The sequence below is a fragment of the Oncorhynchus mykiss genome, chromosome 13 (genome assembly GCF_057628025.1).
Source record: "Oncorhynchus mykiss isolate SJ-2025 chromosome 13, ASM5762802v1, whole genome shotgun sequence".
NCBI classification, from domain to species: domain Eukaryota; kingdom Metazoa; phylum Chordata; class Actinopteri; order Salmoniformes; family Salmonidae; genus Oncorhynchus; species Oncorhynchus mykiss.
Genome location: NC_143034.1, coordinates 31,917,539 through 31,932,674, shown reverse-complemented (window position 1 = coordinate 31,932,674; position 15,136 = coordinate 31,917,539). Strand labels below are relative to the sequence as shown.

The following is a 15,136-nucleotide window of genomic DNA, read 5'->3' as shown; positions in this document are numbered from 1 at the left end:
TGCAATCTGGTTTGCGCTCAGGTTATGGATGTGTCACTGCAACCTTAAAGGTCCTCAATGATGTCACCAATGCCCTTGAGTCTAAGCAATGTTGTGCTGCTATTTGTATTTATTGACTCGGTCAAAGCTTTTGATACGGTAAACCATTCCATTCTTGTGGGCCGGCTAAGGAGTATTGGTGTCTCTGAGGGGTCTTTGGCATGGTTTGCTAACTACCTCTCTCAAAGAGTGCATTGTATGTCTCAGCCACTGCCTGTCACCAAGAGTGTACCCTACTGACAGGCAGTAGGCCCCAAGCTCTCTCATCCATTTATATGCAGATGATACAGTCTTATACTCACCTGGCCCCTCCCCAGATTTTGTGTTACACGCTCTACAACAAAGCTTTCTTGGTATCCAACAAACTTTCTCTGCCCTTAACCTTGTTCTGAACACCTCCAAAACAAAGGTCATGTGGTTTAGTAAGAAGAATGCCCCTCTCCCCACAGGTGTGATTACTTCCTCTGAGGGTTTAGTACTTGAGAGTATGGCTAGGCGGTACACTGTTCTTCTCTCAGCACATATCAAAGCTGCAGGCTAAAGTTACATCTAGACTTGGTTTCCTCTATCGTAATCGTTCCTTTTCTCACCCCAGCTGCCAAACTAACCCTGATTCAGATGACCATCCTACCCATGCTAGATTACGGAGATGTAATGTATAGATCGGCAGGTAAGGGTGCTCTCGAGTGACTAGATGCTCTTTACCATTCGGACATCAGATTTGCCCCCAATGCTCCTTATAGGACACATCACTGCACTCTATAATTTTCTGTAAACTGGCCATCTCTGTAGACCCGTCGCAAAACCCACTGGTTGATGCTTATTTATAAAACCTTCTTAGGCCTCACTCCCTATCTGAGATATCTACTGCAGCCCTCATCCTCCACATACATCACCCGTTCTGCCAGTCACATTCTGTTAAAGATCCCCAAAGCACACACATCCCTGGGTCGCTCGTCTTTTCAGTTCGCTGCAGCTAGCGACTGGAACGAGCTGCGACAAACACTCAAACTGAACAGTTTTATCTCAATCTCTTCATTCAAAGACTCAATCATGGACACTCTTACTGACAGTTGTGGCTGCTTTGCGCGATGTATTGGTGTCTCTACCTTCTTGCCCTTTGTGCTGTTGTCTGTGCCCAATAATGTTTATACCATGTTTTGTGCTGCTACCATGTTTTGCTGCTGCCATGTTGTGTTGCTACCATGTTGTTGTCATGTGTCGCTGCCTTACTATGTTGTTGTCTTATAGGTCTCTCTTTATGTAGTGTTGTCTCTCTTGTCATGATGAGTTTTTTGTCCCATATTTTTATTTAATTTATTTTTATTTTTAATCCCAGCATCCTTCCCCACAGGAGCCCTTTTGCCTTTTGGTAGGCTGTCATTGTAAATAAGAATGGGTGATTAACTGACTTGCCTCATTAAATAAAGGTTAAATAAAAAAAATTGTGGGCAAACTGATCAAGCAATAAGAAGTGGAATAAATGAACCAGTTACATGTTTCAGGAAACATGACTTGCTTATATGGTTTAATCTTTTAGGATTTTATTCCAAGTTCCAATGTCTATAGGACTTTGTGCCAATTTGATTCAATGGAAAATAACAATGGATCTGTCCCAAATGGCACCCCATTCCCTACATACTGCACAACTTTTGACAAGAGCCCTATGGGCCCGGGTCAAAAGTAGTGCGCTATACAGGGGACAGGATGCCATTTGGGACACAGACAATAGCTTTTCATGTGATCTAGTTTGTAGTTTGACCAGCATTACAATAATGATGTAACTCCAACATTTGAATAACGTCTGTTTTTGATTAGAAAGGGTGTTAGGCTCTATGTTAGATATATGACCTTCTCAACGCACACAATAGCCCTGTATGGCTTCCTAAAGCTCTAGCTCAGAACAGCACATCCTCAAATTAAGTCATGTTACGCAATACCTGTGGCCCACTTTTCAGAAGTAGACAATGGGCATGGGTCGGACTCAAGCTCTCAGCCGTGTGTTTGATAAGAGTGCTGGACGTGGTTTCATCTTCAGTCTGTCAACGGATCTCAAATCGTTTCAGTGCAGGGTAACAAAAAGTGGATTCAGGATGATAAAATTAAAATGCCCTCATTATGATTTGCATGGTCACACTCACAATTGATTTCTCGTTCTCCATATCACTTTAAACTTCTATGCTTATAAAAGTGATTAAATTAGTTCTCAGGCAGTCTCTTCTCAGGCGTTTATTGTAGACACAACTCCATCATAAAGATGACATGGTTGTTATCGATGGAGGCTCGGTACTGTTGACATTTTCCCTACATTACTTGAATGAGTGCTTTAGGATCCTGTAAATATGTGGATGCCTCTTCAGCCCTGTTTTATTTGGCCAATATTTTCATTATTTCATATTTGGTCTCCTCTCTGAGCTGATACAGGCCATGTTTAATTTTCAAGCTGTTAAGGTTAAGGTTTAGTCTGTGTTGGGGAAATATGATCCTAGGCCAGCGCTTAGGTGCAGCCTCCCCCCAGAGCAGGAAAATCACTGACCTACATGAGTTGTATTTATTTCTGAGGGAAATCTTTCAAAGCAATGATCTGTGTGAATGAAACCAAATCATGAACAGTAATGTCCTAGTGACATCTGCTGGTTAACTTGAGTCAATACATGGAGATTAGGCCTGCACCTTCCTTCATGGTTTCAGCCGAGGTTTAAACAGCAACATACTGCTAAATTCTTTGTTCACCATTCAAGTCCAAGGTTCTAATCCATACACTTGTCATCTCCCGTCTGGACTACTACAACTCTCTGTTGGCTGAACTCCCCACTTTTGCTATCAAACCCCTGCAATTTATCCAGAACACCGTAGCTCGCCTGGTGTTCAACCTTCTCAAGTTCTCCCATGTCACCCCGCTCATCCGCACACTCCACTGGCTTCCAGTAGAAGCTTGCATCCACTTCAAGTCCCTTTTACTAGCCTATGGAGCACCAAGAGGAACTGCCCCTCCCTACTTTCAGGCTATTCTCAAACCCTTCACCTCAACTCCAGCACTCCATTCTGCCACCTCTGGTCTCTTCGCCCTCCTAGCACCCCAATGGTGGACCGAGCAATTCACATAATAAGTTGCGTGGACTCACTCGGTGTGCAATAATAGGGTTTAACATTATTTGTGAATGACTACCTCATCTCTGTACCTCACATATACAATTGTCTGTAAGGTCCCTCAGTCGATCAGTGAATTTTAAACACAGATTCAACCACAAAGACCAGAGAGGTTTTCCAATGCCTCGCAAAGAAGGGCACCTATTGGTAGACGGGTACAAATAAATTAAAAAAAACATTGAATAAGCCTTTTGAGCATGGTGAAGTTATTAATTAGACTTTGGATGATGTATCAATACACCCAGTCACTACAAAGATACAGATGTCCTCCCTAACTCAGTTGCCGGAGAGGAAGGAAACCGCTCAGGGATTTCACCATGAGCCAATGGCGACTTTAAAACACTTACAGAGTTTAATGGCTGTGATAGGATATCACTGAGGATGGATCAATAATATTGTAGTTACTATACAATACTAACCTAAATGACCGAGTGGAAAAAAAAGGAAGCTTGTACATGTTTTCACTTTGTGATTAAGGGGTATTGGGTAAAAATAAAATAATATATTTAATCAATTTTTCAATTCAGGCTGTAACACGACAGAATGTGGAATAAGTCAAGGGGTATAAATACTTTCTCAAGGCACTATAAGTGGTGTTCACATTTCAAGCTCAGGAAAGAAACTTAATAAATACATGAATTTAGTGTGAATTATTCACAACATTGTGTCAGTAGACTTTTCAGAATCATACTTTACTATGATAGGCTTCCTGAGGCAGGTTTCTCTATACAGTTGGTTTAATAATTGTAATAACAATAATAATCATTCATGACATTTGTAAAGCGCTTTTCATTATACAGAATAATATCAAAGTGCATATGAGTTTTCCCCTGGGCAGTCAGGGAAATGTTCTCATTCCACCGTGGGTGTAAGCCATTTGCAAATAAAACACATTCCTCACTATCTCTCCCTCAATGTTTTTTAAAACAGGACTGTTTGCGTCTGAAATAGCACCAAGAGAAATATTACCAAGAGTGCACAACTGTCTTGAAACTTTGATGGTTGAGTCAATGAGATGAGATTTGGAAGGAAGGCCTCGAGACTACATCATCATCGTCGTCAATTAGATCACGTGTAACATATTTATGTTTACATTCGCTTTACTTAAAATGCCTCCTTCACAGAGACAGGGGTCTTTTTGTTATTGGCCCACTATTTTCATGCTTAAAAAAATATACCAGAATAACCTAGAAAATAATTCTGGAAATTCTAACGTTTCACCCTGAGCACAGTTTCCCCCCATCAAGAACCTATTAATGGAAAAAAATATCAAACAATATCAGTGAGGACAGCTGGAAAGATTAAGTTGAGAGAGAGGGACGCTGTGTGAATAAGTAAGGATTGACTGTCAAAACGCCTGACACAAATAACAATGATTTTTTTTATGGTCCTTCTCTGGGTCCTTCTGGCAGCCTAGGTGGCCTTTGCAGTTCCTTGTTATTGGTCGGTTTTCCTTCACTTCCTGTAGTTTTGACACAACAGCAGCGGGCTAGCAGCAGTTAGCACTTAGCAGAAATTTCACTTGTAAATTCGCCGTAGTATTCAGCTTACGATGTCGGAAAACATGTCTGCAGAGGTGGAGCGATCAGAAAGATCAGATGGCAAGCTTGTGAAGATGGAGATTGACTACAGTTCAACTGTAGATACACGTCTACCGGAGTGTGCTGAAATGGCAAAAGTAAGTTGAGTATGAATGAGGCCAGCGCTGGCTGAGTCATGGTGCATCACGAATGTTAGCAGAATGTCTAGCTAGCTAACTTGTTAGCAAATAAAGTGCTGTTTGTAATAATAGGCAACATTGCAACTGTATTGCAACAAAGTATCACAAATATTGAGTCGATTTACTTGTAAGATGTAATACATCTCGATTAGTTCCCTAGGTAACGTTAGCTACGGTAATTGTTTTCGTCAGGTAACTTCTCAAGCTAACGTTACCTACAGACTCTACTAGTACAGTATCTTCGCTCTTGGTGTTATGTTATGCTTACTAGCCGGTTTGGTCGTTTCAGTTGGATTGTATACTAATTTATCAACCAACTACTAACGTAGGTACCACAGTTATTGTTTTTCGAAGACCCCGCTACTTTTTGTTAGAAATATACAAACGTTATAGCTTGCTGGTGAAGTTTTTCAGTTTAATCATGTGTCAAAGCTGACTGAAATTTGTTGACATCTTTGGCTTTACCGAATCAGACTGATCAGCAATGACTTTATGAATGATACAGTTTTCATTAGTATTTTTGGTTGTCCATCTCATAATTTGATCATGTGTGGTCATTTTAAATGGATCTTTATAAGAATTGTCTGTCATTTGTCCTGACTGTAAGCTTGATCTGCTCTGCTTTTCTAGGAAGGTCGGCTGCAGGAGGCCGTTGAAAGCCTCTTGTCGCTGGAGAAGCAAACGAGGACTGTGAGTGTGAATTCATTCATTTCTAATTAAACATCATACTCCATTGATATTAAACAATATAAATGATCATACTCCTCTGACTAATCGCATAGTTATCTTTGAGTAACATTGTTCTCTTTTTATCCATCTTCACAGGCTTCTGACATGGTGTCAACCTCCAGAATCCTGGTGGCCGTTGTGCAGATGTGCTATGAAGCGAAGGACATGGACGCCCTAAATGAAAACATCATGCTGCTCTCTAAAAGGAGGAGTCAGCTCAAAGGGGTGAGAGTTGGGGCTCCTTCTTTGAAGGGATACTAAGAGAAGGTAAAACATTTGAGGCAGGGGTGTATTAATTAGTGCAAGCAGTTGCCAAAACGTTTTGCAACAGAAAACTGCTTGCAACGCAACAAACAAATTTAATGTAGGTCCCTCCTCGTTTTTGTTCTGTTTGCCAACATTTGGTTTATCGTGAATACACCTCAGGTATGCACCAGTAGGTTACGGTGCTTTGCCATCAAAACAATGTTTTCTTCGTGTCCTTTTATGTGTTGCCTGATGTTAGCTCTTTCGATATATAACCTTCTCTTTTGCTTTGTTTCTCTATTCTCAGGCTGTTGCTAAGATGGTGCAAGAATGTTACAAGTATGTAGATACCGTCACCGACCTGACTGTTAAGCTGAGACTCATTGACACACTACGCACAGTGACCGCTGGCAAGGTGCGTGGTGTCATGAACTTTCTCTGATTATCCTTACTTGGATCATCCTAAAATGACTGATGATACCACCAATCATGCATATTCAGATGGCATAAAACAATGATTTTACTTTTGTGGGTCCAAGTCATGTCTCCATGCAATTCAAATGCGCTAACGGCTTTGTTTCCCTCACTCAGATCTATGTGGAGATTGAGCGGGCCAGGCTGACCAAAACATTGGCAAACATCAAGGAGCAGCATGGTGAGGTCAAAGAGGCCGCAGCAATCCTCCAAGAGCTGCAGGTAAGGGGTTTTCACTGGCATTCCTTGGCAGTTTTCACAATTTCTTATAGATTGGAGGTAAGAGGTTTCAACCATCCATGTTGCATGAAGCTATTTGACTTACTGGACTGAATCTTCAGACACAAGTGCAGAACTCAAACTGCCAGTCAAATCCCCTTGACATCAAATAAAAGGAAATGTAAAAAAAATATTCAACTTCATATTCATCATCTCCAGCACCACCCCAACATCAACATGTGTGAAAATGGCGAGTTTCTTTGTTTGGTAGTACAAAAGATGGAAGAAAAGTTTTTCCAATGACATAATTGGTGTGCATCGTGTGATTTTTTAACCAATTATGAGTAGGCATTGTCATTGGAAACACTTTTCTTCCATCTTTTTTACTACGAAACTCTCCATTTTCACATATGTTGGGGTGGTGCTGGAGATGATGAAAAATAAGTTGGAAACTGCGAAATTTCCTTTTTCATAATTTTAGTGAAAGTTGGCTGAGACACCATAAATAATCGAAATAAAAACTTGTGAAGTGTTGTGCCCTCCAGGACCACTACAACAGTTGTTCACAAACCATTCTTCTCCCGGTCCAGGCTGTGATGTTGCACAGCTGGGCCGTGTTCAGTAGGCACGGAATGGGAGTGGTATTAACTGAACTTGCCGAATGAGAAACGTTTTGCTATGACGTGCCCTAATGAACATGACCCAGGGCTAGAGTACAACATTCTGCCTCTGACAGCATGCACTCTTTCACCCTACAGGTGGAGACATACGGCTCCATGGAGAAGAAAGAGAAGGTGGAGTTTATCCTGGAGCAAATGAGGCTGTGCATCGCCGTCAAGGACTACATCCGCACCCAGATCATTAGCAAGAAGATCAATACCAAGTTCTTTACAGAGGACGGCACTGAGGTGAGAGAAAATAGTTTATTCAGGCTGGGTGTTATGATATGGCCTCCCTCCTAAATAGCACCCTGTTCTCTAGAGTGCACTGCTTTTGACCAGGGCCCATAGGGGTCTGGGTATGCTATGTAGGGAATAGTGTGCCATTTGTGGTTTTGTCTATTGGGGTGGAGGAGGAACTACCTAAACATTCAATGTTCCAATCAAAACGGTCACTTTCGTTTTCCTATTTTGGAACAGTTTGACAGAAAACAATATTTATTTCCTGCAAAATATTGAAGTCATGTTTTTCTTTTCGGCTGTTTGGAAAAAATGACTGTTTTTGGCGGTCTACTCTGCTCCTGATGAAGAAACATAGCAGTTAAGAACCAAGCTGCAATATTTTTAACCATTTACGTCATTATTTTTCATTAGGAGTCTAAGCTGAAGTATTACAATCTGATGATCCAAGTAGACCAGCACGAGGGATCCTACTTGTCCATCTGCAAACACTACCGTGCCATCTACGATACCCCCTGCATTCTGGAGGATAGCTCCAAATGGCAACAGGTAAACTGGTCTCAGAATAATGTTTTTTTTTTTTTAGGCTTCAGCTGTACATTTGTTGTTTCTGAAAGAAAATATTGCTCTTACAGCAGGACTTAGTTGGAGAGGGTGTTAGTGAGTGTACTGCACACTGACTGGCGAAAATGGAACTAACATTGGGTCTGGCTTCACAGGGGACTAAGACGTTACAGATTGCACCTTTTTTAAATGCATAACGATACAACGCCAATGTTCTTTCCTGTTCCAGGCTCTGAAAAGTGTTGTTCTGTACGTGATACTGGCTCCCTACGACAACGAGCAGTCCGACCTGGTGCACAGAATCAACGAAGACAAGAAATTGGAAGAAATACCCAAATACAAGTAAGACATTTAAATCGCATTATATTCCGGTGATTTAATTTCACCCCTCAAATACCAAGAATGTAATCTAGCTTCGATGGTTCATTCCTTAAAATCTTCAATGGTATAACACATTATTTCTCATCAGCAATGCCCAAATATTCCTCATCAGAAGAATGTAACCTCGAGATGATTTAATTCGTAATAATCTTAGCATTCAATACTGTTTCACAATATTCCTCATCATCCAACTCTGTAACACAGTAATTAACTATATATTCGCGAAGGTACCATATAACCTAGCCAATTCCCAGTGGTGAAACCTAGCTAAGCTACCAACTGCACATGCTTGATCTTTGTGGTACGTTGAAACCTAGGCCAAACTCTGGTGCCTCAACTACATATCATTGCGGGGTGGTGCTTTTGCCGTTGCTGTGGTTCGTCTCATCGTGGTTTCCCTCTTACCTCTCCCTCCAGGGACCTCCTGAAGCAGTTCACCACCATGGAGCTGATGCGTTGGGCCTCCCTGGTGGAGGATTATGGGAAGGAGCTGAGGGAGGGCTCCCCCGACAGCCCGGCCACCGACGTATTCAACTGCTCAGAGGAGGGCGAGAAGAGGTGGAAGGACCTCAAGAATAGAGTGGTGGAGCACGTGAGTAATTTATGGAACTGCTTTTATGGACTATCTATAGATAGAATATCACAATTACCTTAGTGGGATAGTTTGTTTTAGCAAAGGGGTCTGTGGTGGGATCACAATGCTGTCTCGTTGGAACATGGTTGCGGAAAAAAATGATCTGGGAACGTCCCTTTCCCATCTAGAATACTTTCACGTAATTGGTGTTTTTTGATTCCAGCTATGTTATGTTGCACCGTTGCTTACTTGAGTTTTTTTCTTAATCTCTCCTTTTAGAATATAAGAATTATGGCCAAATATTACACGAGGATCACAATGAAGAGGATGGCTGGCCTCCTGGACCTCTCCATAGACGTATGCACCACCAATCTACTCTTTACATCTGTTACATTTTTGACAGGGGATGGAATTCTTACTGGTCCTCAACCCTAATGAATGCAGCCTTAAAGGATAGTTTTCCCTCCAAAATAAGGTTTAAACTTAGGTGCAGCTCCGTATGGTGCGTCTCTGTTCACGCCAGGGGATCTGAACAGGAGTTAACGACTTCGGTGAAACTTCACATGATTGTTGCCTTACTGTTTTCGTGTGTTGCACTTGCATTCAATCGCATCTATGAATCGCATGGTTATGCGCAGTGTTGACGTCAAGTTTTGTTAGTCGTATGTACGGGACACACCGTCCAACGAAATGCTTAGGCAATAACCAAGGACACGGATGGTTCCTAATGTTGTGAGATTACCTCTGGTGTTTACAGAACAACAGGTGCTGTGAGATTACCTCTGGTGTTTACAGAACAACAGGTGCTGTGAGATTACCTCTGGTGTTTACAGAACAACAGGTGCTGTGAGATTACCTCTGGTGTTTACAGAACAACAGGTGCTGTGAGATCAGGGAGTCAGAACCGGCTGAGACAAAGCAATTGTAACAGTAGAGCAAAGGAATGTATGAAAGCGTATATTCTTATTTTAAATATAAGTAGTTCTGTCCCTGTGCTGTACTTGTCTACTAATGTTATGTATTATGTAATGTTTTCTCTTTTGTCTGGACCCCAGGAAGAGTAGCTGCTGCTTTAGCAAAATACAAAATACTAGAGATTTTCATACCTTAAAGGTCAAATCAAAGGTAGACTTAGAGATATGACGTAATGTACAAAGGAAACAGCATAGCGGGTCAATTTCCGCAGTAAGTAAGCATTTTAAGTGCAAGGCTAAACTTCTCTGCTGTTTTGGTCCATTGCTACCACGCTGTAACGGTGTGAAGAGAACCCATGTGCAGATACTGTGTGAGAGCGAGGTCTTCCATCTCGCTCATTGCAATATATGCGGCGCTCCTCATGGCAACTTAATTTTCGCTGAGTGGTCGACAGTTGAGCTCAATCCATATTCTCAACTTGATATTGGAGTGTGAACCATTTTTTGTTGAGTTATCTATAGAAGTACTATAGTACCCTAAATGAAATGTGTGATTTTTGTTATTGATGGTCTTTTGAAGACACAGATTCTAACATCTCTAATATCTCTTGCAGGAGTCTGAGGAGTTCCTCTCCAACCTGGTGGTGAACAAGACCATCTACGCCAAGGTGGACAGGCTAGCCGGGATCATCAACTTCCAGAGGCCGAAGGACCCCAACGACCTGCTCAACGACTGGTCCCACAAACTGAACTCCCTCATGTCCCTGGTCAACAAAACCACACATCTCATCGCCAAAGAGGAGATGATACACAACCTGCAGTGATGAGGACCGAGTGCATTGTTTTCTTTTTTTTCTTTACTTTATTGAGTTTTTCTGAATTTACATTGAATGAACTGTTATTCCAATGTCAACTGCCCACATTTTTGGAATAACAAATACCACATACCACACGCAAAGTTGAAGCATTTACAATAAACAAGTCTTACCATATGTTACGATCTCTCGTCCCACTGATGTAATACGAATTACACTGTTTAGAGTGGTTTCCCAATTTTATCTACCACAATTTGAGCATGTACTTTTGTTCTAGAACCTAGACCACAGAGGGCCATACACTGTAAATGTTTTCTCTCCTGTTCCAACTCTCTTTCTCATGTAACTGTTTTAAGGGATTTAGTGTTAAAGCATTTGCGTGCAACTTGCTGTATTAAAACATTTGCTGTGAGTTCTTGATGTCTTTTTTACATTTTTATATCTACTTTGCAATGTAAACACTTCTCACATGGCATAATGGATATTATTTTTGTTGAGTATTGTAACAGAAAATGTGATTATTATGGAGTTTTAACTGTTGTCAGATCAAGTTAAGAATACTTGTTTAAATGCTGTGAAAGGCAAACCTGACAGATGCAGCTTTTTGTTGTTGGTTTGAAAGGTTCTGGATCCTCTAGCTATCTAGTGATGACTAAATGTTACAGGTGGCACTACATCAAGACTTATTTTTGTGAGCTTATTTATTATATTGACCATTTCTACCTTACTGTGTAGTTCTATCCATATGAAAATAGAACTATAGCAGTTATGTAAAAGCAAAGACAATGGGATATTATGTAGAAATAAAATTCAAATGTAGTTATGTACATGATCACATGATCTTTCTATTGTTTTAATTATCCAAATCATCTATACATCAAAATATCTCTGAAAATTGTCCAGATAGTAGCTGAAATGAGGTGGACAAAATACAACAATGTTTTATTGATGTAATACTGTTATATAATTTACAGTGCTCAGCTAGGTGAACCCTGGAAACTGGTTTATGGCAATTAACTGGCAATTAACTAGGGAAATGTATGAAAACTGGTATAATGACTTGCTTTAAAGACTGGTATATGACTTGGTTAGAAGTTCACAATGGTCAAACCCCAACCTACACCAAAAAGACCCAAATCCCCTCAACCTTCAGATGAGCTTTTTCCCACTATCCTTTGCGATGGGCTGACAAGTGGATCCAAGATGGCGTAGAAAGTAAAGCTAGGTAAGTGTAGACTTCCTATTTTCAGTCCTTTCAGTTGTCTTTTTCAGTGGCAAGGACACCGACTTGACTCCCATCTGTAACACATTCTGAGAGTAATGAAGGTATACAATTCATGCCGCGACCACAATGTAATGTCATGTCACTTCTATACGTCTAAAAACCGAGCTAAAATTACAGGCCCGTGCAATATCGCTAACGATAGCTCGGAAACGTTAGTTGTGTATCCATTCTGCATACGTTTTGGTCAGCATGCTAGCCAGATGGCTAACGTTAGCAAGCTAGTTTGGTGCCAAAACCAAAGCGAAGGGCCCTATTTTGGCTGACGTGCAAACTGCTGTCGACAGCACCATTTTCTCACTATGTACTCATGATGAATTTAACGACAATTATTATGGAACTGTTTTATGTTTTTTCCTCGTAATATTGTTGTAAACTATGTGCCAATGGTATTGGCTACTATCGCTCAGTGAGTCTACAGTCTCATCACAAAATTATTGCTAGCCCACCTAGCTAGCAAAATTATTTGCTAATCTAATTTCTTTGTTTTTAAAGTTAGAAGCAATACATTTCCATGGTTCAAATTCCTCCTATATTTAATCACGTTGCACACCAATATGTCACAATAGATAGCTGAATGCCTTGATACAAGCTAATGTGAGCTAACTAGCTAGATCACGCCACACGACTATTGCACTGTGGTCCCACCAAACATGCGAGCGAACTCGAAGCCAGCCACAGTTAGCGGGTGCTTGTACCGTGTTGTTTTAGCTAATACCGACGATGGACAAGTTCATCGTTAACGTTAGTGGTTCGCCAACAGACATGGTACATCTATTAACTGACCCGGAATCTCAAAATAGACTGTTTTTTTAAAATATTTGTATTAGTCTATAGGAGGGCATTGTGTTTTGATCAAACTTGCCATTAGGTAAACACTAGCTAAACCATAGCGATGTAGTAACTAGCTAGCTAACAGCCTAAAAATGTCGCCCCTTGATTCATCTTTGTTTATTTGAAATGATGCGTTTCATTTGACTGTGAAATATAATTAATGACTCTTCTGGCCGTTACTTGCAAGCCACATGGTTGTCATTTTGCTCTTACAAACTGCCATAGCATGCTCATGTCATGTCTTTGGTTGTCTCAATTTCTTGTCTATTGACCAATCCATAATAGTACAAAAGTTCAAGCTAATAGACTTAAAGATGCCAAACAAAAAGTGTTGGCCTATATTTGGGTCATCAAATATGTATTTGCATTCCAACGTGCTGTGAGTGATATTTCCACAACAGTAGTTGTAGCATTTGCTAAAATGCTTTGAATACTCTGGAAACCCGCCTCTGAACCTTGGCCTTATCTGAGGTATTCCTTACAAGATAATGTTACACATAAATTCTGGGGGATGGTGTTGGTTTAGGTTAGGACTATGGCATGACTAAAATATAGCCTAAGTAACCTATCTTATACACTCATCTTGGTCATCGTGAGGGAATTGAAATATGTGTGATTCACTTTGTGGAAACTACATTAGACACTGAGTGGGGTGTCCACCCACTTTTCCCCAAAGTGGGTGAAAATGTGCTTCCTTATTTTATACCAAGACACATCTGATTCTTCAAGTTCAGAATTGTTCATTCTCTAACGTATCATTAACATTCTATCCAAAAAGTTGGAAAATGCTACATATCATGTCTCAAATTCGATATCCATCTTGCCTCGTTTCATTTCCTCCAGATTTGAGAAGAAAGATGACGAGTTCAACAGTGAGCCTGTCAGTTTGCCTTAATTCTCACACAGCATCCAGCCTAGCTGACACAATGCAATTTTGTTTATACCACTTTTCTTCTGGCCTACATTGATTTAGTCACCCTAGGATACAAGGGTTAAAACTACAATAACATTTGAACGGATAATGATAGAGACAGGTTTGGGCTATAAAAAACACAATTAACATTATTTTACCGATTGGTCAAAATATGTGTTTTTGATTGGACACCCTACACTGAGAGCTGGCTCAGTCAATGATGGTCATAAACAAAGACTAGCCCCACTTCTGCTAAAGTAGAGGTGGTGTTGTAATAGGCTACTGTCCTTAGATATAACTGCTGTGGCGTAGTGTGTTTCTTCACTATGAAAGAGCCATATCAAACCCTGATAAGGAGAAATAGAGCGTTTGTTATAAGTTGCTCCTTGGGCCCGGAGGCCTTTTCTGTTTTTAGTCAAAGCAGAGGCTATTTCAAACAGGGACGACCCCTTGCCACAGACACTGCATGTCAGGTTTTACATTTAGGCCTCCATGTACCTCCCAATGTCTGGCTGTCACTACAGTCACTGGACAGAATCCAGGCTGTGTCACATCCAGGCACGATTGGGAGTCCGTAGAGTGGTGTACAATTGCCCCGGGTTTGGCCGGGGTAGGCCGTCATTGTAAGTAAGAATTTGTACGTAATTGACTTGCCTAGTTAAAGGTAAAATTTAGTAAAGTGCATGAAAACAGATTGTTGCCCATCAGCTAGTCACCCCCCTTCTCCCCACCCAGCTATTTGTCATTGCACTCTGTTGTGGGACGGTAGCGTGCTTTTCTATTCGAGACACTGTATCCCTTGAATCCCTGGATGCCATGGCCTGGGTCAGCTCTGTGCTGTGATTAACGCTAGAGGACACCACCCTCTCTGCAGAGGACAGATGCCACCACAAGTGTTAACAGCCGCAAGTGTCCAGTAGTAAACTCGACTGCCCCTATTGCCTGTAGTTGTGCCTATAGGCCTATTAGGTTCCCAAATACTCAAGTGTCACCGGTGGACAGGCTATTTCTAATTGATTTTGGGTACATTTTTGCACGGCAAGTGTAGTCCACTCAATGCCCCTGTTGCCTGTGTGCATATAGCTTAGGCTTATTAGGTGCAGAAATACTCGTGTCACCTGTAGTCAGCATACATTAGTACCCAATGCTGCAGCTGCACACATTTTGTTCTATTGATTTAAGTGCCGTTGATGGGTCCTACCTTTGCTAGCCATTCAATTGTGGTTCAACGCCGCCAATGGATAACTCCAGTTGACTCGAGTGGCATTGGCCATGGGGCCTTTTTGGGGCCTTTTTGGCGCCTATGTGTTACTATGAAAAAACCTGCCTATAACAAGCTTGTCATTTGACTTGAGCTTTTATTTTTGAGTCAAATGTATTGAA

At 41.1% G+C, this 15,136-nt stretch overlaps 2 protein-coding genes across 4 annotated transcripts in view; both read left to right on the top strand.

Annotated features, from left to right (window-relative positions):
• The first annotated feature begins 4,434 nt into the window (after positions 1-4,434).
• On the top strand, positions 4,435-11,136 carry LOC110485989 (26S proteasome non-ATPase regulatory subunit 12). Its single transcript, XM_021557260.3, has 11 exons — positions 4,435-4,867; positions 5,540-5,599; positions 5,735-5,863; positions 6,192-6,299; positions 6,476-6,580; positions 7,336-7,485; positions 7,891-8,025; positions 8,270-8,382; positions 8,839-9,013; positions 9,275-9,352; positions 10,524-11,136. Exons 1-11 carry the CDS (start codon positions 4,742-4,744, stop codon positions 10,731-10,733), a joined length of 1,389 nt encoding a protein of 462 aa, XP_021412935.2. The 5' UTR covers positions 4,435-4,741; the 3' UTR covers positions 10,734-11,136.
• A 724-nt stretch (positions 11,137-11,860) lies between these two features.
• Positions 11,861-15,136, top strand: part of LOC110485986 (ATP-dependent RNA helicase with zinc finger domain) — a 56,792-nt gene continuing 53,516 nt past the window's right edge. For 2 of the 3 annotated variants that reach the window (XM_090196027.1, XM_021557259.3), the window contains exon 1: positions 11,861-11,949. The gene's annotated coding sequence lies outside the window, so the exon portion shown is untranslated. Of the gene's footprint in view, positions 12,051-15,136 lie in introns of all 3 variants that reach the window. The other variant, XM_090196026.1, reaches the window with a different exon arrangement.